The sequence below is a fragment of the Psammomys obesus genome, unplaced genomic scaffold, assembly GCF_907164565.1.
Source record: "Psammomys obesus unplaced genomic scaffold, mPsaObe1.curated_primary_1811, whole genome shotgun sequence".
Taxonomy (NCBI): Eukaryota; Metazoa; Chordata; class Mammalia; order Rodentia; family Muridae; genus Psammomys; species Psammomys obesus.
In genome coordinates, this window is record NW_026596158.1 from 3,321,525 (window position 1) to 3,344,007 (window position 22,483).

The 22,483-nt window shown below is 54.0% G+C and overlaps 1 protein-coding gene across 1 annotated transcript in view; it reads right to left on the reverse strand.

The window, feature by feature from the left end:
- Nucleotides 1-2,628: 2,628 nt before the first annotated feature.
- The window catches only part of Gpi (glucose-6-phosphate isomerase), a 28,081-nt gene continuing 8,226 nt past the window's right edge, over nt 2,629-22,483 (reverse strand). The window contains exons 5-18 of the mRNA XM_055594969.1: nt 19,530-19,613; nt 19,297-19,443; nt 17,935-18,006; nt 16,937-16,981; nt 14,958-15,011; nt 7,372-7,432; nt 7,018-7,061; nt 6,763-6,915; nt 5,463-5,592; nt 5,224-5,300; nt 3,915-4,043; nt 3,260-3,335; nt 3,103-3,169; nt 2,629-3,018 (exon numbers count right to left, since the gene is read on the reverse strand). Of these exons, the coding sequence (XP_055450944.1) occupies nt 2,886-3,018; nt 3,103-3,169; nt 3,260-3,335; nt 3,915-4,043; nt 5,224-5,300; nt 5,463-5,592; nt 6,763-6,915; nt 7,018-7,061; nt 7,372-7,432; nt 14,958-15,011; nt 16,937-16,981; nt 17,935-18,006; nt 19,297-19,443; nt 19,530-19,613 (1,272 nt within the window). The 3' untranslated portion in view covers nt 2,629-2,885. The remainder of the gene's footprint in view (nt 3,019-3,102; nt 3,170-3,259; nt 3,336-3,914; nt 4,044-5,223; nt 5,301-5,462; nt 5,593-6,762; nt 6,916-7,017; nt 7,062-7,371; nt 7,433-14,957; nt 15,012-16,936; nt 16,982-17,934; nt 18,007-19,296; nt 19,444-19,529; nt 19,614-22,483) is intronic.

Sequence of the window (22,483 nt, forward strand, 5' to 3'; positions counted from 1 at the left end):
TCAGTGGTCAGAAGCACTGGGCGCTGTCCCTGAGGATCTGGGTTCAATTCCCAGCACCCACGTGGCAGCTCCCAACTGTCTGTAATTCCAGGATCCAACACCCTCATGCAGGCAAAACACCAATGTACATAAAATAAAAATAAATATTTAAAAAAAAATCTTCTAAATGATGGGAAGTCTTACTTTAACCCGAGTAGAGGACACACCACCAGCCTTACAGTGGTTGGCCTCGGCACCATCCAGAGCCTGGATTAGCACGGTACTAACGCAGCAGACTTAGAGCTGTGTGAAGTCCGACTTCAGGTTGAATCAGCGAACACAGCCTGGCAGGCGTTTCCTCTCGGCTAATATCTCCCAAGGCTTGTGTGTGTGTGTGTGTGTTCCCATGTGATAGGAACTGGAAGTAGGATGTTAAAAGGTCTCATTTGTGTGACAGCGCCTATGCCGACGTGGGCGTGAGCACAGGTGTCGGCATCACTCTTACGCCCCTGAGCTGGCTCTCCAATCTCAAGGTGTGGTTTTAAAATCCATATATGAACCAGACAAAATTCTGGGCCTTGCCAGCCCAGCGTCTGTTTTTTATTAGTGTGAGGAATCAAACTTAATGATGTCAAGACTTCTTATTTTGGTTGCTGGTTTTCAGGTCACAGTGTCCTGGTTGGCCCTGTTAGCACAGCCCAGTCATCACAGAGAGAGAAGCCCCAATCCAGGAATCGCATACATCAGGGCAGTTGGTGCGGTGGGGACAGAGAGCCACCCAGCACATCTGGGTTCCACTGCTTTGAGGCCACCACTGCAGTGTGAGGGTGTCAGCAAGACTGTTCACCTCCCCAAAGGTGGCCGCCAGGACGCAAGGGAAGAAGAGACCTCTCAAAGCCACCATGTTCTCGCAGTCATTTTTCTCCAGCTAAGACCTTTTCCCTACCACTTTCCAATAGCGCCACCTGCTGGACACAAGCCTCACACCCCTGGCTGGCCTCTCCAGTATCTGCTCACCTCCTAGCAAGTAGTCATGCATGATAGAAACTGAACCCAGGCCTTCAGGGTGTTCTAACACTGACCTACGTCTGAGACCCTACTGCCTATGTAATGCTTTGAAACCAGTTTCTACAGCGTAACGAGAGAAACCTGCAACTTGCTCACTCACCCAGGCTAGCCTCAAGTTGTACAATTTATATCTGTTTTTTTTTTGGGGGGGGGAGAGGGGGATGAGGAGGGCATGCATGCCACAGTACACATGACAAAGTTGTCACAGGACTTTAGGGTCGGTCAATCCTTCCACCTTCCATGGATCAAATTCGGGTGAGCAGGCGTACACTGGAACGGCCCCCACGGACTCACGTTTTGAATACTTGGCCCACAGGGAGTACAGTGGCCTTGCAGGAGGGCGTCACCCGCATCTCACACACTCAAGCTCGGCCTAGTGTGGCATTCGCTTCTGCAGCCTTCCGATCAGGATGCGAGCTCCCAGGGCCTCCAGCACCATGCCTGTGTCTTCCGCCATGCTTCCTGCCATGTCAGTAACGGACTGGCAGTCCCAAGGAAATGTCTCCCTCTGTAAGAGCTGCCACGGTCACGGTGTCTCTTCACCACAACAGAAATGCTAAGACAAGTGTTTTTACGCACCGAGCTGTCTCGCTGGCTCTCAGTTAACACGGAGTAAAGGAGAGTGGTTTGACTTGCCAGTCTCACAAAAGCACACGTGACAGCCAGGACAGCAAGGATGCCCAGCCGAAGTTTTCTTTTGAAGGGTTTACCAGAAGGCTCAGCAGTGAAGAGCACTTGCCGAGGACCCAAGCTGCGTGGCGTACAACCAGCCCCCTGTAAAGGCATTTCCCCCCGTAAAGGGGTGTGATGCTCTGCCCTGGCCTCCGCCAGCACAAACACAAAGATGGCTCAGTGGTGAAGATTCTCCAAGCCTGACATCCAGAGTTTTATCCCCGGACTCCACTCGGTGGAAAGAGACCTTCCAGAAGCCACTGTCCTACCTACACACACACACACACACACACACACACACACACACACACACACACACTAAGTAAATACATGGAACTTAACAGTTCATACCTGGGTTTTGGTAGCAAAAAACAAAAGCAAAACAAAATAACAAAAACCTAGCTAGTGAAGCGGATAGTTTTTCCACTTTACCGAGATGAGGAGTGAAAGGTGACTGGAGATCAAATTTGACCTCCTAACTTTGTGTGTCCTGGAACTCAGTAGTCCAGGCTGGACTTGAACTTGGAGATCCGCCTGCCTCTGCCCCCCAAATGCTGGGATTAAAGGCACGTGCCGCTGCCACCACCACCACCACCCAGATGTGCTCTCTCCCCCTTTTAAAAAGATTTATTTATTATTATATATACAGTGTTCTGCCTGCATGTGATCTCATTATAGATGTTGTGAGCCACCATGTGGTTGCTGGGAACTGAACTCAGGACCTCTGGAAGGGCAGCCACTGCTCTTAACCTCTGAGCCATCGCTCCAGCCCCAGTACTCCCTACTTAAAGAAGGGCCCTCCACTCCAGACTCGCTCACTACTGAAACAAGAGCCAACCAGGGCCTAAGCAGGTCACCCACCCTGACAGTAAAGTACCACTTGAGGAAACTTAAGAGGCTGAGGCCATGCCTGCTCTAGAGCATCTTTATTCTGGCTGGGATGTGAATAGAGGTCATAATGATCAGATGCATCAAAGCACTTCAGCCTGCTTCAACAGGGAGGGTGCGCACACGGTGGGTGGCTGGCTATTCTCCACTAGCTTCTCCCGAAAGCCTCGTAGTCCAAGCCCACTGGAGTGGTGTGCCCTGGGCGGGGAGGGGCAGGACATGCAGTGCATACGGCAAGGAGGGACAGGAAGGACCGGTCAGTGGGGCTATGGCCGAACTTAGATCTTGGCGTCCCGCTGCTGCTTGATGAAGCCGATCAGTCCGTTCGTGGAGGAATCGTGGGATGTCACGGCAGAGCTGCCCTCCAGCTCGGGCTCAATTTTCTTGGCCAGCTGCTTCCCCAGCTCCACTCTGCCAGGGAGAGGTGGGAGAGGAGGATGAGCCCAGTTCCAGAGCCAGCCCACAGCCACAACAGACCCGGCCTCAGCGACTCACCCCCACTGGTCGAAGCTGTTGATGTCCCAGATGATGCCCTGAACGAAGATCTTGTGCTCGTACATGGCTGCAGAGGACGACACCCATCAGCACCCTGTCGTTCTCTGCCCCATCCAACTGCTCCCGCGCCACCCAGTCCCGCCCTGCCCCCACTCACCAATCAAGGCTCCCAGAATGAATGGTGTGAGCTTGGTGAACACGATTGAGTTGGACGGGCGATTTCCTTCAAAGACCTGCAGGGAACAAGAACCGCCTTCAGTGATGCGCAGAGACTTAGGGGTGCTCAGCCCTACAAGGGCAGGGGTCTCTCCAGAAGAGCTGGGAAGATTCTAAGAGCCGAGGTGGTGGATGAGTTCGAGAAAGCAGTGTCTTTCAGACACAACAGGGCCGGTTGTGTCTGAAACACACACACACACACACACACACACACACACACACACACACACACACCCAAACCAGACAGAAATCCCATCACAGAGAAGTAGACATAACGCTCCACCTCTAACCAAGAAGCTATCTACAAATAAGGCCAGCCTGGTCTACAAAGGTAATCCAGGACAGCCAGGGCTACAGAAACCCTATCTTAGAAAAAGAGAGAAAGGAAAAAAAAAACTTGCAGCAGGAGCAAGTCCCCAGGTTAATTCTGGTCCGCCAGCTTTTAAAGATGAGGAGCAGTCTGACATTTAAGTCTGAGGCTCAGACCCTCCCCCTGTGTAGGACAACCAAGTCATACCAGGAGCCCCTACCCTGACCCCTCGATGTCATCCCTCCTGCACGTCACCCTCAAGCTGAACTTCACAAGCAAGGCTGACCTTGTGTGGCAAGAGCTTCTCCAAGTCCTCTGCGCTCTTTCCAGCAGCCTGGAGCTCCTTCCTTGCTTCTTCCGGCCCCTTTCCCTTCATCAGGGCCTCGGTCTGGGCCAAGAAGTTGGCCAGGAGGATCTGACGAGAGAGGCACACAGTCAGGGTAGCAAGCACTGCCAGGGCCTGCTACTTCTCCAGCCAGGTTAGTCCCAGCATGGTCCATTCACTGCACAGCTCAGCAGGAGGGCGGGGGGAGGTGGTGGTGGTGGCGCATCTGATGACGGGGTAGGCGACAGCACTACCTTTCATTTTTCTTTCAAGGGAGGTGTTACTTAGGGATGGAACCCAAGTGCCCTCCTGCCGAACTTCAACCCTCTTCCTTCTTAAAACTTGACACAGGTTTTTGCTCAGTTACCCAGGCTGCCCTAAACTAGCAGATCCTCCTGTCTCAGACCCTGAGGAGGCTGGGATCGCCGATGTGTGCTTCCTCGCCAAACTTCCTGACAGAATCTCCAGTCCTTGCCAAGGGGTCCTGCTGCCGACTGTCTTGTAGAACTTTACGAATCAGGTCAACAGTGCTGTGCCACAAAAGTACAGCCTGGGCTGTGGGGGCACAGCCTGGAACCCCTACACTAAGAGGCTGAGGCAAGAGGCCAGCCTGAGTCGCATGGTGCGAACCCTGTTGAAAAACCAAAGACAAAAAGATGCCCAGGTGCCAGTAAGGAAGCAGAATGTCGGCCCTCACAAGGAAGTAGATTCCGTCAGAAACCCGAATGAACAAGTATTTTCCCAAAAGTCTGGCTACATCCTAGGCCTTAACTGTCAGCTTGACATAGGCTCAAGTCATCTGAGATGCGAGTTTCAATGGAAACCGCCTAGTTCAGACTGGCCTGTGGAGGAGGGCCCAGCCCACCGTGGGCAGCATTCCTAGGTAGGTGGCCCTGGACTAGAAAACTAAGAGAACTAGCTAAGCATGAGCCTTGGGCTTGAGCCAGCGAACAGCCTTCATCCATGGCCTCCACCCAGTCATGGACTGTGTCTTGGTAAACTGAAGTAAACCCTTTCCTACCCCAGCGTCGCTCCTCCATGGAGTCTTTCCTCACAGTAGCAGAGATGGAACTAAAACAGACTAACCCCTTGAGTTTCGCCCATGCCTTTTATGAGGTAGGAACCTGGCTGGGGTTCCAACGTGGGGAACTGGGAGAACAGACTGTTTGAAGGCAGTAAATGGGTGGTCCCCTGCTGGGGCCCTGAGAGAAACCTAACCTCTGAGCGGAGCAGCTGCGGGAGCCCCAGAACATCCAGACAGGCCTCTTACCTTGTGGTGCAGGCCGTTCCGGATAGGGTGCTGGGTCTGCACGGGGATGAGGAAATCACAGGGGATCATCTTGGTGCCTGTTAAGAGCAAAGGCACAGTGCTCATCCATACGGCCCCAGCCCGTGGGGGCTACCCAGGCAGCCTTCAGGAAGGCACTGTCCTAAGTGGGGAGGTTCCTGCTGGCCCATCCACATCCCACCAGGCACCATGGCCACTCGCCCAGGACAGACGGGCCCTACCTTGGTGGATAAGCTGGTAGAATGCATGTTGGCCGTTGGTCCCTGGCTCCCCCCACACGATGGGGCCTGTCTGGTGGTCCACCCGGGCACCGGACTTGGTGATGTACTTTCCATTGGACTCCATGTCGCCCTGGAACGAGGTCAGAAACTCAGTCCTCTCCCTACAAGATCTGCCTTTTGCAAACTGCCTGGATCCTTCCTGGGGTGCCCCATCTTCACGTGGGGAGCCCTGTAAGTGTCGGTCCTTGGGCTCCCGAGCTTTCTGGCTTAAGGCTACCATGCCATAAGGCCCATGAGCAGGGAAAGACAGATCAGGAGGCAGGAAGGAGATCTCTTTAAAAACAATTTATTCTTCCTGTAGGAGGCCTGAGGTGACCCAGGAAGACAGTCCACTGCTCTCTTGACCCAGAAAACCTATCAAAATCATGCAAATTAAGAGGTCAAACCTCATTCACTTTAGCCAGGTGCAGTGATGCACGCCTGTAATCCCAGCACTCATGGACGCATAGGCAGGCGGATCTCTGTGAGTTCGAGGCCAGCCTGGTCTACAAAGCAGGACAGCCAAGGCTACACAGAGAAGCCCTATCTCGAAAAACAAAAACCAACCAACCAACCAAAAACCCAAAAACACCTTGTTCACTTTAAGAACAACCCTGAAGCTGCCTGGGAGCTCAACAGTTAGAGTGCTGCCAGATCTTCCGGAAGACCCAATTCCAATTCCCAGCAGCCACATCAGGTAGGTCACAACCGCCGGTAACACCAGTTCCAAGAGATCCCATCAACCTCTCCTGGCCTCTGTGGGCACCTTTGCACACTGGTGGCATTCACTCACACAGATACACACAAACACACATCAAAAAAAAAGGGGAGAGGAGACTGTGAGTGGGTAGGTGTGCCCAGTGCAAGCGACAGGGCTGGACAAAGGGTCAGGGGCCCCAAAGTGTGCTGTGGTTACAAATGCAGAAAGGTTTGGCTGTGAATCCTCTCGCCACTGAACGAAGCACCCGAGACGGACTACAGTCTGCAGGTCCCGGGGTCCCAGCTCACCCCGTCACCCAGAACAGCAAAAGAAGGTGACAGCCAAAGAGGAAGACAAGTGCCCACAACCGACACAGGACAACTGGCTGGGGCACCTCTCCCAGTGGTGAGATTCAGCTGACAACATGGATGGAACAGTCTCGGTCACCACGATGTGCTGGGAACCCAGCAGCAGAGGGGAGCCGCGGCCATCCCAGAGGGCAAGGGGAGGCACCGGGCACCTGCCACTAGACCCTCCCAAGCACGGTCCGGCCTTCGGTACCTGCTGGAAATAGGCAGCAAAACGGTGCATGTACTGGTCATAGGGCAGCATGGCGTGGGTCTCACAGCCGTAGAGGTTGATGTACCAGATCCCCAGCAGAGCCAGCAGGACGGGGGCGTTCTTCTCCAGGGGTGTCTTCTGGAAGTGCTGGTCCTGCAAGAACACAGGAGGTGAGAGCTGAACAGCTGGCAGGGAGAGACGTGGGGAGAGGAAGGAGGGTCAGGATGCATGTGTCTCGGCCCTCCCGACACTCACCATCCAGTGAGCCCCAGACAGCAGCTGCTCGAAGTGGTCAAAACCTGTTGACACAAAAATCGACGTCAAAAGAAAAGGCCGCCCCTGCGTTCTCTTGGCAGCTGGTTCCAGTCCCTTCTGGAACCAGGAGGAAGTTGGGACCTGGGAGAAGGAGGGGCCTGAAGAAAGCCTCTCTCTTCAGAGCTGGCCCTGAGCATGAAATCACCCCATGGCTATCTCTCCCAGTACTGAAAGATACATATGTCTAGGCATAAGCAGAGAGGACAGAAGCCTGTGATAAGCAAGGCACTCACGCATACAGCGTCACCCTCACACTGCAATACTGCCCCCTGCAGGCGGCTGAGAAACACTCACCTATGTGCAGAGCGATGGACAGTCCAATGGCTGACCACAAGGAGTAGCGGCCACCTACCCACTAGAAGAGAAGGAAAAGGCGCTGAAGGAAGGCAGGCACACCCTACCCTCCCTCCTGCCACACCTCTCCCTAGAAAGCCACCGTTCCACAGGTATAGTTTGGAGGGCTTGACCCAACCCAGCTCAACCCAACTCTGGTCACCGGGTAAGGCCCTGATGACTCTCTCCATGGTGGCAGCAAGGCAGACTCACACGGTACCGATCAAAGCCAAATTAACATGTTACCATGGTTGGCCTTTTCTTCCTGGCAGTCTGTCTCCTCAGGACTGGCAGACAGCCTACGCCTGTGTCACCGTTTGCCTTCTTGGTGCTGACAGAGCCAGGACCTCATACCTGTGCCAGTCCCTACCTCAGCGCTGACAGAAAAGGGCTTCCAATCTGTGCTAAACCTGCTTCCTCAGATGCGGACACTCACAGACCCTCAGACCTGTTCACAATCCCATCTGCTCAGATGCTGGCAGATCACGCCTTCATACCTGTGCACAAGTACCTCAGAAGCCACTCAGAGCCTCATACCCGTGCCTACCTTTACTACCTCAGACACTGATGGACTTGGTGCCTCCCACTTCTGCCAAATGTCTCGTGTCCTCAGACACTGGCAGACCAAGTGCTCACACCTCTGCTGAACCTGCCTGTGGAAAGACTGAGACACCCAGAACCTGTCTCCTCAGCCACTGACAGACCCCAAACCTCATACCCGTGCTTACCCTGTCTCCTCAGACAATGACACACCCCAAACCTCATACCTGTGCCCACCCTGTCTCCTCAGCCACTGACAGACCAGAGCCTCATACCTGTGCCCACCCTGTCTCCTCCGCCACTGACAGACCAGAGCCTCCTCGTACCCGTGCTCACCCTGTCTCCTCAGCCACTGACAGACCAGATCCTCATACCTGTGCCCACCCTGTCTCCTCCGCCACTGACAGGCCACAGCCTTGTACCTGTGCCTACCCTGTCTCCTTATCAAGGACTAACCCACAGCTATATCTAGCCTGTCTCTTTGGTCACTAACGAACCTAAAACCTCACAACTGTACTTACCATCTCCTCAGACACTGACAGACAGAACTCCATACCTCTACCTACCCTGTCTTCTCATGTACTGACAGATCCGGAACCTCAGGCCTGTACCTACCATGTCTTCTTGGTCACTGACACACCCAGAGCCTTGAGTCTGTGGCCACTCTGCCTCCTTGGTCCAAATTAGGCAGAGACTAACCTACCATATCACCTCACACACTGACAGCCTCCGAGCCTCAGACCTGCACCCATTCTGTCCCCTCAGTCACTGACAGATCATTAGCTTTGGACCTGTGCTTACCTTGCCCACCCGAGACGCAGAGAGGCCCACAGCTTCCTGCCTCTGTCTACACTGCCTCTCCAGACATGGAAAGACCCAGGGTGTGTGGTGCTGAGACCGATCATAAACAGTCTGGATCTGAGGGATTGGCACCTGTCACCTGGAAGCACTCTGGAGCGGCAGACACTAGAGTCCTGAGGCAGGAGCAGCCTCTTCTTACAACAAACCCAAAACACATAGGCAATGACGGGGAGCAACTTCCTTTCCAGTCTCTCAGGCTGACACAGGACGCGAACCCCACTAGCTGCCAAGGAGAGGTGCTAGACCACATATCCGCTAGAGGTCCTGTGGTGTGTGGATGTGTCTTCCGGAGGCCTGAGGAGACGGCCCCGGAAAAGCCCGGTGCAAGTACGGAGAGTGAAGGAGGGGGGCAGAGGGCCCAAGGTCTGAGAGCCAGGCACAAAGGAAGACAGAAAACCCAAGCACCCTGAGGCTGTCCTGAGATGAGGACAGCCTGGGCGTGGGGAGCTGAAGAGAGCGAACACAGGAAGTTTACACAGGCGAAACTCAAAGAATGAGAAATGTGGCCCAAATCCCTCTGGCTAAGACAGCAATGAACTGTGGATCCATCTGGAAGGACCCAGGTTTTAGGAAGAGCTTTGCTACAGAGACCATGTCACAGAGACCATGTTGGGGTGACGTGGGCTCTCAGATCTTGCCTAAAGGACTCAAGTTTTTGAACTGAAATTAGGTGGTCAGCGGCCCTCAGGCTGACAAGTCTCGACCCAAGGCTCTAAACCTCAAATCGTACCATTTGTATCCCTGGGGCAATTCAGACCATAGACCCATGAGGAGACGGGCTACAGGCCCCAGCTCCCCGCAACAGCCCCTGACTGAGGACAGGTAGCGGGACTGGCTCAGGCTCTTGGGTGCTAAGATCTGAAGTATGTGCCTTGATGATTGGCTCATATGAAAATTGTTAATTTCACTCTGATTATATGTTCGAGTGTCTATATATGCACACTCATGCACACTCGCGTGCATCGTCAGCTGTCTTAACCTGTTGAGCCATCCTACCAGCCCCACAGTGGTTCTCTTACACAACTCTGTCTGACCAAACCCCTCAGGTCTGGCCAGCCATTATGTCTCCCAGGGCTAGCCCCTGCCCCACACATTTCACCTAACAAGCCTGGGGTACTTTTGTGCCCGAAGCCAGGTGGCTCGGCCACCTCTTCCTGGACCCACAGACTGACTGGCGAGGCTGGGTAAATTACCCCACCGTCACCTGCAGGCCTGGCTCTACCTCCCTGCACCCAGCTACAGTGGACACAGCCTGCGGGCTGCCCCACCTCGACCATCCACCTGAGTCGATGGCCGCAGGCCCATCTCTGTAAGAGTGACCTGGGACCTTTGTGGGGACAGAGCTCTAGGCACTTGGCTCTGACTCCAGTGGTCTCCAAACGAGACTGCACCACTTCTCACATCTCACACACGAATCCAGCACCAACAGGGCTTAGCCGCAGCACTGGCAATTTCATCCGCTAAGAGCATCTGTGCCTCAGAGACACACCCAAGGGGACCTGTCTACTTACTCAGCCACCCCTGGACCTTACCTCAAAATACAGGCTGTCACACCCCAGCCAGAACTAAGCTCCTCGGACTGCCCTGAATGGCCCCGGGTGTCCCTGCCTCTAGCTCAAACTCCTTGCTTAGAGGACTGTATCTATACACGTACACTTACATTAGGGTTTGCAGACAGCCTGTATGGCCTACAGGACTTGCCCACCTTTATGGGCCGGTGCAATGTGTCTGACTTAAGCAGTCACTCCAATCCATGAGCTTAGCCATGGCTCCTTGGGCTTCTCCACACAGGCCCAGGTATACCCTACCTTTGCCCAAATCCTCTCTGAACAGGTCAGCCCTACCTGAGTTCAACCTGAACTCAAGACCACATCTGGCAGACCTCTCTTGATCTCCCCTCCCAGGCCTGTTCGGTCGCCCTGTGTTTGACCTCAGCTCCTCAGTCCACATCTGGAAGACCAGGTCTACTCACCTGGGCCGGGCCCTTGAGTCCTCAGACCACACAACACCTGGCCAGCGCCACCTTCCAGTATTTGAGCCTGCCTCTCCAGGGCATTTCTGGCAGAGAGGTCATCTCTGCCTGAGCGTGGCTCCTGGCTTCTCAAACCCCCTGGATGGCCTCTACTCCCTGAGCCTTAGCCACGCTTCTTCAGGCTTTGCCACCACCAAGAACCAGGAGAGACGCCTCCCTTTGACTGAATCCAGCACCTACCCGTGTTCACCTCCTCAGGCCTCGGTGGTCTGCACCTGGCAGATCAACTACGGGCCTCTGACCATGGCCCTCCAGAACACAACCGCTCAGCCTACCACCTCCAAGCATTCACCCCCAATCCTCCCAGTTCAAAACTGTATCTTACAGGCCGAGTGTGGTTACACCCTTAATCCCAGCATTTGGGAGGCAGAGGCCGGTGGATCTCTGAGTTCTTAGGCCAGCCTGGTCTACTGAGAGAGTTCCAGGCCAGCCAGGGCTGCACAGTGAGTTCTCGGAGACCAGCTCTGCCTATTGGTACAGTATGCACCCTGGCTCCTCTGACGGTCCTGGATGAGGCGTGACTACCTAGCAGGATGTTGCCTATGGCTTGTCAGACCCTACCTGGAAGGCCAAAAAAAAAAAAAAAAAAAAAAAAAAAAAAAAACCAGCTCAGCTTGTTGGACTGCACACAGACTGGCTAGTGCTACTTACCTGCCTACGACTCCGAGCTTTCAGACCATGCCTGACTGGCTGGTTCTACCTACCTGAGCCCTTACTCTCCATCCACCGCTGACAGGCCAGCTGCCTGACCCAATGCACTTTCTTCCCCAGCTTTGACTATGACTTCTCATGCCTCACTTACATCCCCTTAGTTCTCCACTCATCTGCATGTTCCATCTACCTTGTCTCACTTCCTCTCCCCGACGGCATCTCAGGCAATGATTTGGCTCTGAGGCCTCACCCGACCGTTGGCTCTGCTTACTTGGCTCCACCTGACTGACCCGAAAAAGGATTTACCGGCTGCGGTGTCTCACACCAGCCGACCTCTGCTGCTTCCACAGACTAAGCGACCCGACAACCCCCCTCTGTGCTTAGCCAAGTCCTGCAGAGGTGGGATTTGGCAGCCCCTTCGGTCCCTTACCTGAGAGAACAAGAAGTACAAGTCTATCTCTTAGCCACCTCTTCTGCCAGCCCTACTGCACACACCTGGCTTCAATGCCTTCTGGATGGACCACCGCTCTCCATCCCTCACACCTGCCAGATCTACAGTCTTGTTCTCAGGGACCCCAAAGTACCTACCTGTGCACCACCAGAACTGGGCACACGTGGCCTAACCACGCTGTTCTGACACTTGGTTCCACTTGCCCATGCCCTCCGCCCATTCTCTGTGATGCTGAGGCCTGAACCCAGGGCCTAGACCCTGCCAAGGAGCTCTGTCTCCTACCCCGGAACCTTTAGTTTGCAGTGTGCACACTGGACAGTTCTACTTACACAGGCCTAGCCCAGCTCCTCTGGTTCCAGTGGGAAACCCAGTCACTTTTGTCCCAGTCCAGCTCCTGAGACCTCAGCCATGACACCACATCTTAGCACACACCCGAGATGAGATGCTTCTTGCTGATCTCACAGTTTCCTGCTGCCGGGAGTCTGCCTGAAGACTTAGCTGTCATAGTCTCCCTGAAGACCATGGTCTCCCAAGCTTTATCTTTCATGAGCCTCTCAGACTGCACCCTAATGACAGAGGTCCCCCCAAGGGTCCCCCGCCTGTGTGTGACCTGTCCACATGCCTCAACTTTTATAATCTCTCTCCTCCCGGCCTCCTCACAACCCCACCCCAAACACGCCCGCTGACACAGAGCAGCCGGTGACACATCGGAAGAGCCAGCCAAAATGCTGAGACCTGGGCTCACCCCACGTGGGCAATCTCTTCTCAGAAGCCAGCAGACACCCTAATATGTACACATCTGGGACCACCCAGCCGTCTTCACCCGGCCTCTTCCAAGAACTTGCCAAGTACTTCCATGTGACCTTCAGACCTCAATTATTAGAACTATTCCTTTTTGGTTGTTTAAAAACAAGATCTCAGCCGGGCGCAAGCCTATAATCCCAGCACTCTGGGAGGCAGAGGCAGGCCCCGTCTATGAAGGGAGTCCAAGAAAGCCAAGGCTATACAGAGAAACCCTTTCTTTAAAAATCATCATCATCATCTTACTACATAGCTCAGGCTAGCCCAGAACTCATTATCTAGCTGAGGCTGGCCTTGAACTTGTGATCTTCCTATCCCACCCTTCTGAGATTACAGAGATGTGACACCATACCTAGCTGATGTCACAGATGCATTTGTACTTTTCTTTGTACCTGTACCTGTCCTCACTCCTTGTCAGACCTGGTTCTAGCTCCTCTGATCTCCGCCATGACAGCACACAGGCCTTGCAGACTCCGCCTACACTCGAGAGAGAGGTGACCTGCAACACCAATCTCGGATGGGCAATTTGGTTCTCTGATGTTGGACTCAAGCTGGGCTCCGAGACTCTTCAGCTCAGCAGCGCGCCTCTGCTGGGCCCAGATGCCAGACACAGCAGGCAACGCCACGTCAGAGGCAGCAGGCCGAGCCTCACCACTCACGCACACTGCGCTGGATCCGCCTCGACGGCCCACCTTGCAGGCAGTGCGGCACAGAGGTCGCGTTCCCTCGCCTCAGAGACTAACTCAGAATCTTCACCATCTCGGCTCCCGGGCTCCTCAGACACCATCACCTCCACTCAGCATCAGCCAACCACAACCCTTCTCGTGCTGCCGTGGTGTGTGTGGCCTGACCCACGAGGTCCTGTTCCCTGCGCCTAAACATCACCTACAACACCTGGCCTGCAACACTCGAATTTCTCTGTCACATTCCATCAGTTACAATGAACGCCCCACTCTTCGGGGCTCTGTAGCTGGCTAGCAGGGGCAGCCTGCTCCATTTGCTCCCCGACCCCCATCTGCTCAGGCGCCAACACCTAGGGAGGAAGGAAGAAGGGCCCTCCTCCTGTCAGGCTGGCAACATGTCTTAGAAGATGCAGTTTGCCAACAGGGGGCGTCACCTGGCACAGGAGGTGTGCCAAGGATGGTAGCGGATGGAGTTAACTCAGACACAGTGGATGGCTCGGGACAGTGCAGCATCATTCTGTCCTACAGACTGACAGAAAAAAGCTTTAGGCCAAGTATGATGGTGACCTGCAAGGCCAAGGCAAGAGGATCTCAAGTTCAAGAACAGCCTGAGCCACATTGTGAGCTGTAGGTTAGCCTGGGCTACACAGAGACCCTATCTCAGAAATCCTTTAAAAGGGGCGGGGAGCTCAGTGGTAGGGTGCTTGCTGAGTGTATGCAGATCCTAGGCACTGAAGAACAGGGTTTGTTTTTAGAGTTTTCAAAAAATGGTTACCATTAGCCAACGATGCTATCAGGAAAAGAACTTCCACGGCAACAGGGTGGGAAAATGGCCCGCAGGGCAACACATTCTCAGATGTACCCAGGACGTGTTGGAGAAGGAACCTCGCCCCATCACAGCCACTACCCTCACAAAGCACACACGGTGGCCTCACGGCGGCCCTGCCCACGCCAAGCCTTCACAGCCCTCCCTCACACCGCCACTGTGCTCAGGCCAGCAGCAAAGGCCGCTCCTAGTCCAGCCTGGCTCCAGGTGAGTTCACAGGCCCGTCAGCCCTACACGGTGACCTACATGCAGGCCTACCATTTGAAGTGGGGTATGCTGTGCAGGCTGCCCTGCCCCCCTCCAGCTGTTCCCGAAGTCCCCTGTGGGTCTCTTCCCAGCACACCAGGTCCGGGACCCGCCTTACCCTGCCCTCTGGCCTTTATAGACTGTGGCCAAAGCCTGGAGAAAGGTCATGCCTGAGAATAACTCACCTCGGCTCCTCCGGAGGGCAGGGGCGGCTCTGGTTACCTCAGTGGGTGCTGCTGGAAGGCACCCAGGGGACTATCGCTTCTCCACGTAAACCGGGGACTCTCCCCACAGACTGAGCCGCCCTAAAGGCCTCTCTGCCTTTCCCACAGCCAGACATGCAGCAAGTGCTCAATAAATGCTGACCTGACCTCAGAGGCCCCTCCTGCTGGCTCAGCGGCCATGACTCGGCCAAGGACACACCAAGCACACAGCGCGCCAAGCCCCTGTACTTACATCCCAGAACTCGAACATGTTTTGAGGGTCAATCCCAAACTCTTTCACCTTGGCCTGGAAAATACAAAGGGGGAGAGAGGGAGAGAGAGAGAGAGAGAGAGAGAGAGAGAGAGAGATAGAGATAGAGATGAGGGAATGTCTGTAAGAGAGACACGAGCAGGCGCTGTGGGTGAGGAATGGTGCCAGACCCTCACCTTCCTTCCAACCCCAGCAGAGCAGGCTGGGAGAGGGACCACCATGAGCGCTCACTCAGAACTGGACACCAAGCTGGCTCACTTCCACACAGCAGGGGCCCCTGCGCCTACAGAACCTCCTCTTGGGGTGTGAGAGCCAGGCCCCATACCAAACCCAGAGACCATTCCCCAGGCCAGGCCACGAAGCCTGGAGCACTACCCAACCTTCTTCTTTTGAAGGTGGCCCTCTGAGAGACCCCTAAGGAGACATCCCTTTTCAGGGATCCAGGCCGTCCATCAGGCAAATCCACGTGGCCTATCCCTATCCTCTGTGGACATGTGCGCTGACCGTCTGAGCTCTGCCGGCCGCCGGCAAGCAGCAAGGAGGGAGGCAGCGGGTGGTCAGAAGAGCCTAGGTGTGCTTCGCGGTTCCCAGCTCTGCCACTGGTGTGCCCAGCACCACGCCACATGGCAGGGCTCAAGTTCACAGCTGCTGGGCTTTCTAAAGTAGATCTCACTCTGGCTGGCTGAGCCATGTGGAGCATGCCCCACCTCAGAGAGGCTCAAGGCCGGGCCATCTGTGAGCTAGCAGGCACATTCTGGGCTCCCCTTCTTGTCACCTCACACAGAGGTGACAAGAGGCCACATCTGGGGTGCTGCAGTTAAGAACACACACAGTCTGTGTCAGACCCAAGTCTGGCTCCTAGCACAGACATCAGGCAGCTCATAACCAACTGCAAACTCCAGTTGCAGACAATCCAAAATCCTCTTCTGGGCCCCGAGGGCTCATGCATGCACATACCCCTCCCCCAGCACAATTAAAAAGAAAATAAACCATTAAAAAAAAAAGTCACACCAGGCAATGCAGCAAAGGCCTTAATCCCAGCACTCAGGAGGCAGAGGCAGGTGGATCTCAGTGGGTCTGGGGGCCATCCAGGAGAGCCTCAGCTAGTCAGTCCCTGTCAAAAGGTTCACATTCAGGGATAGCAAGATGGCTCACGGTAAAGGCACGTGCTGTGTAAGCCTAGAGACCACCCAAGAACCCACATAAAGGGGGCAGTGGAGAACCACTCCACAAGGCTGTCCTCTGACCTCCACTGTGTGTGGCCACACAGACCTAGCATGGGTGCACACAGCTGCAAAATAATAATTTATTAACTAAAAAACAAAAGTTACATTCAGAACTGGAAAGGTGACTCAATGGTCAAAAGTCCCTACTCTGGCAGGAGACCCAGGTTCAGTTCCCAGTAGGGTGATTGATTTACATCATCTCCTTCCATTTCCGGAAAAGCCAATGCCTTCCTCCTCCGTGGGCACCTGGCAGGCATGCAGTGCACAAACATGTAAAACACGCACATAAAAGAAAATACATAGATTAAAAAAAAAAAAAAAAAGCTGAGCAGTGGTGGCGCACGCCTTTAGTCCCAGCCCTCAGGAGACAGAGGCAGGTGGATTTCTGTGAACCTGAGGTCAAGGCTAAACAGAGAAACTGTCCCAACAAAAACAAAAGGCACATTCGTTTACCAGGCCTAACAACTTTAGGAAGAGCAAGATCCAGCCTGCACATCGTGTGGGAGACGTGTGGATGGTGCCAGCAGCCTGGCCTGGCGATGGGTAGGACACCACGATCACTGGGGACAGCACGGAAGGCCGCCGGCTCTCAGTGAGCCGCTATCCAGCAGCCGTGACGCTGGCCCGAGTCAGGGAGCTGAGCCTGGTGGACTCGGGAGGCCTGTGTTTTCTCGAGGCCTGGGCTATCCCACGAGGGCTTGCAGGACGCCACGTGCAGGGCACCACGACACTTACCGTGTTCGTAGACAGGGCGACGAAGTGCTTTGCAACTGCAGATGGCTACAAGAGACAGAAGCAGATTATTCCAATCCTATCCCAGAGCGGGGAGGCCCCATCGCTGGAGAAAACCACATTCTACACAGAGCTCACTATTCCCTCTCTCTCTTTGGCCCCGAGGCTGTTAAAGAAGCCCACAGAAGGTCAAGGTCAAGACAGGCAGGTAGACATGGCACATGACTAACCCTAATGCTCAGGAGACTGAAGCAGGAGGACTGCCATGGGCTCAAGACCAGCCTGGACTCCATTAGCGAGACCGTGTCACAAATCAAAAAAAATAAACAAAACAAACAACAAAAAACCAACACCAACAAAAAAGCTGTGTAAGGGCCACAAGCCAGGCTGCCCATCCCCCGCTCAAAGGCACACTAACCAGGAGTAAAATGGTCCCCCAGTGTAAAACGGGTGTGGTCCCTGGGAGCAGAGTTGACCCAAAGAGAAAGAGACTTGAAGAAAGGATCCTCAGTCAATTTATTAAAAATAAATGAATAGGGGCTGGAGAGATGGCTCAAGAGGTTAAGACCACTGGCTGTTCTTCCAAAGGTCCTGAGTTCAATTCCCAGCAATCACATAGTGCCTCACAACCACCTGTAATGAGATCTGGTGCCCTCTTCTGGCCTGCAGGCACACATTCAGGCTGAATATTGTATAAATAATAAACACATAAATCTTAAGAAAAGAAAAAAAAATGAATGAATGGAAGAAAGGGCTCTTAGCCAGTTAGAGCAGGTCCCGGTCCCGCTTAAGCCCGGGGCCAGAAAGCCAAGGCTATAAAGGGAGGAACCAGAAAGGCCTCCTCCTGCTTCCACCTTTAGCAGACAGGGCTTTACTGAGAGAGGAAGGGAGGGAGAAAAGAGCAGCACAGGACACGCACCCCCCCAACCTCACCCATGGGAAAACTCAGACACCCCCACCCCCCCCCCCCCCCCCAGCCAGGAGAGCCAGCAGCCACTCACATCCTTGGCTGACTGGAGAAACCACTCCTTTGCGGTCTCCGCATTGGTGATGGTTTCCTGGGTGGTGAAGGTCTGCAACAGAACGCAAGGCCCACTTCAGGGTTGGCTGCAGAGGCCGCCCTGGTGAGCGAGGGGGAGGGAGGGGACGACGGACACATTCAGCAACACTCCCCACAGGCTGACATGAACATACGTGCCGCGGCAGCGCGGGCAGCGCCAGGCTATCAGCCTAGCAGTCACAGCCAGGGGTGGAAGAACCCCACTCAAACGCCAACCCAAATGGGCAGCCAGAGGCCGGGGACCTCCCAGACTGAGCACACTCTGGGCTCAGGTCACCAGGTCACCCTAGGCTGAATCTCACAATTCAGATGGAATTATATTTTTCAGTTTTATTACGTTTATTTCACGTGTGTGTGTGTGTGTGTGTGTGTGTGTGTGTGTGTGTGTGTGTGTAGGCATAACGGTGCCATGCACAAGTGGCAGACATTAAGACAGCTTTTGGGGAATAATTCTGTCCTACCATAAGGGTCCCAGAGTCAAACTCAGGTCACCTGGCTTGGTGGCAGGACCCTTTACCTGCCGAACCATCCCACCGACCCTCAACAATAATAAACCCTTCCATTATCAGGCCAGGGCCTAGAAATCAGAAAGGCACAAGGTGCCAGGTGTGGGGGCACCCACCTGCATTCCCAGTGCTCAGGAGACTACACTCAGCTATAAAAGAACTCTGTCTCAAAACCCTGAAAAGGGAGGGATAAGAGGAAAGCAGGGAGGGAAAGAGAAGGGAACAGACTGATCTCTTAGGAAGGAAATACCACTCAGCACTTAGGAGGCAGAGGCAGGCAGATCTCCGAGGTCGAAGGCAGCCTGGCCTACAGACAGAGTTCCAGGACAGCCAGGGCTACACAGAGAAACCCTGTCACAACCAAAAAAGAAGAAAGAGTATCACAGACATGTTAGTGACAGGGACCTGTCTGTAATCTACTTGAGCAGCTGAGGCAGGAGGATCAAAAGTTCAAGGTGTGCCTGACAACAGTGTGAAGTTAAGGCTTGCTGAGTAACTCAGAGAGGGCCTGTCTCAATATAATCGGCTGTTATGTTGTGGTTCAGTGATAGGGGGCCTGGCTCACACGTGTGAAACCCCGAGTTCAGTCAGCAGTTACACACACACAGAAGAAAAGATCACATGAGCAAATGGCTGTGGCTAATGACAAGGGTCCAAATGGAACAGCCTCAGGCTTTTATTAGGTAAACCTCATTTGCTGCCACGGGAACGAAGGCAGCTGTGTTATGCACTCAGAATCCATCCTGAGACTCAAGTGTCCAGGGCAATGCACCCGACCTCCCCACCCCTGTCCCTACCTTGGAGGCGATTATAAACAGGGTAGACTGGGGGGTCAGGCTGGCCAGTGTTTTGGCAATGTGGGTTCCATCGATGTTGGACACAAACCAGACTCGAGGACCTCCTGTGGAGTACGGCTTGAGAGCTTCTGTCACCATGAGGGGTCCCTGCCGGGACAGAGGGCAAGGTTCCAGCAAGCGCCTGCCCCCACCCATCACCCATCACCCCATCCCAGGGCAAGCCAGGCGCTCACCAGGTCAGAGCCTCCGATGCCAATGTTGACAACGTCCGTGATGGACTGGCCAGTGTACCCCTTCCACTCGCCACTCCGGACCCGCTGGCAAAGACAGAAAAATGTGTTAACCCAAAGGCACAGCTCAGAAATGTCACTTAGGTAGGTGACAACTAACCGGGCCCTCTCAGGGTCTCTGGAGGTCACAGGACCAGATCCCTGTCACATTCTGTGACACACGCTATCCTGGTACAACCTCGGCACACTGTTTAAACAGACTCTGGGAGCACACGGGGCTTCCTTGTCCTAGACTCCCGAAGGTTTATTTCTAGGGACCCTCTGTCCCGAGGCAGGCTGGCCTCCAAACTCTGAGACAGAAAGAAGAGGCCACTTGTTTACCTCATGGCATAAAAATGCCTGCACAGGGCTGGAGAGATGGCTCGAGGGTTAAGAGCATGGGCTGCTCTTCCAGAGGACCGTGGTTCTGGTCCCAGCACCCAGAGCAGCTTACAACACGCATGACTCAGGTTCCAGGAGACCTGATGACCTCTTCTGACCTCCAGAGGCAACAGGCATGCGTTCGGTGCACATAAATACACACAGGAACTCTCTCTCTCTCTCTCTCTCTCTCTCTCTCTCTCTCTCTCTCACACACACACACACACAGAAAGCAGAAGTGCCCCGAAGTCTCTCACTAGCAACCCTCGGCAGCCACTTCTGCGGGCCCCCGAGCATTTCTGCTGGGTGTCAAGCAGCTGCTTTGACAGTGTTATTTCGCTTGCTCAACCAGCTGGGCTAAGCAGTTGTTCTGCGGGAGGTTGTGAGCACCTGATCTGATGATGTTTGTTATCTGCCTGTTACATACTTAATAAACTCGCTCAGAGACCAAAAGCACGGCTACTGTAGACCATTCTCTGCGTGAACACATTCCCTACCAAATGGCCTGTACGTACTCGTCGCCAAAGCGGGACTCGTAGTGATCTCACGTGGTTCAGCAGTTAAGAGCACTGACTGCCCTTCCAGAGGACCCGGGTTCAATTCCCAGCACCCACATGGCAGCTCACAACTGTCTATAACTCCAGGATCTGACACCCTCACACAGACAGGCACACAGGAAAAACAATAACGCACATAGATAAAAATAAATTATTATGGTAATCTCACAGTGAGGCTAGCAGGAATTCTGAAACAAGGCTGGACTCTTAGACAGAGACCAACTCTTCTGGATCATGTCCTAGGCTGCGCACACACTCGGCAAACTGAGCTGAACCCCCAGCCCACGTGGCATTGAGACGGAAGCTTACTATGAGTACAGCCCCCACGGACCGTGTACTGGCAATCCCAGCCTGTTTCAGTCTCCTGGTTGCTGGGGTGGCAACCTACGTTGCCATGTCCAGATGCTTGCAAATGATTCCCGATCCCGGTACAGCCCCCGGAGCGTTCCTACCTGGCCTTGATAGCAAGGACACTGTCATCATGGCCCTATGTGAATGGGAAAGCTCAGTCCCAACAGCCTCTGCTTTGCTCTCTGACCCCCTCCCCATTTATCCATTTATTCTATCTCATGTGCGTGAGTGTTTTCCCACATGTAGCGTCCATCTGTGTATCCCATGCATGCAGTGCCTGTGGAGGCCACAAGAGGGCAACAGATCCCCCAGAAGTGCAGTCACAGGGCCGTGCGCTGCCGCATGGGCGCTGGGAACTGAGTCAGGATTCTCGGGAAGAGCAGCCAGAGCTCTTACACACAGGAGCATCCTTCAGCTTCTGGCTTCTCTCTTTAAAGTCCATGGACCACGTGGTGAGAACACTCAGGCCCATGAGGAAGCCCATCCATGTGGAAATGAATTGAGGATTCCTTCCAACAGGCAGTACCAACCAACTTGCCATTCATGGAATCTTCCAGAACTGACACCTTCAGAGAACTGCAGGACGGGCCGACAGTGACTACCACAACAGACCCACCCAAACAAGAGCAATGTGGAGCCAGGCCTGGTGGCACACGCCATTAACCCCAGCACTCAGAGAGGCAGAGGCAGGGGGATCTCTGTGAGTTCCAGGCCAGCCTGGTCTCCAAAGTCAGTCCAGGACAGCCAGGGCTACACAGAGAAACCCTGTCCCCAAAATAAATAAATAAATAGAACTTTTGGCCAGAGACACGATGGCATAACTGTGCTCACTGCTGTGGTGAGACAAGTTCTGCTGTGATTCCCACACAATGATAAAGGACCGATGATGCAAGTCACAGGATCCGGTCCTTGTCAAAACCCGAGCAAGGGGCTAGAGATAGCTCAGCAGGTGACAGAGCTGGCCACTCTTCCAGAGGACCCAGATTCAACCTCCGGCACCCACAGGGGAGGCTCACAACCATCTAACTCCGGCCCCAGGGGATCTACCTCCCTCCTCGAGCCTCAGTGGGCACTGGATACATACACGCACACACTGCAGAGACATACACAGGCAAAACACCCGCAACACAGGAAATTAAATATCCGAAAGCTAAATGAACTGGGTGTAGTAGCTCATGCCTGGAACAGCAGCGCCTGGGAGGCTGGGCTGTCTGAGTCCACTCTGTCTCTAAACAAACCAGCAAAACAACAAACCTAACACTCTGACAGTTGGAAGGGTTAGGGAAACGCTAAAAATGATTAGACAGCCCTGAGGTTGTTGGTATGGGTTTAAAGAAAGGGCAGGACCACTATGAGAACCCTTTCCTCCTACTAGGTTGCCCTGTCTGGCTTCGACGTGACGGGACATGCCTGGTCTTACTATAGCTTGTTTTGCCATGTTTGGTTGATGTCCCTGGGAGGCCTGCTTTTTTCTGAGGGGAGGAGGGGATGGATTGGATCTGGGGAAGAGAGAAGGTTGGGAGAGAGACTGGGGAGAGGTTAGGCTGCAGTTGTAATATATGAAAAAACTTTTTTTCTTAAAAAAGGTAGGAAAATGTTGCTGGAAATTGTAGGAAAAAAGAATTTTTG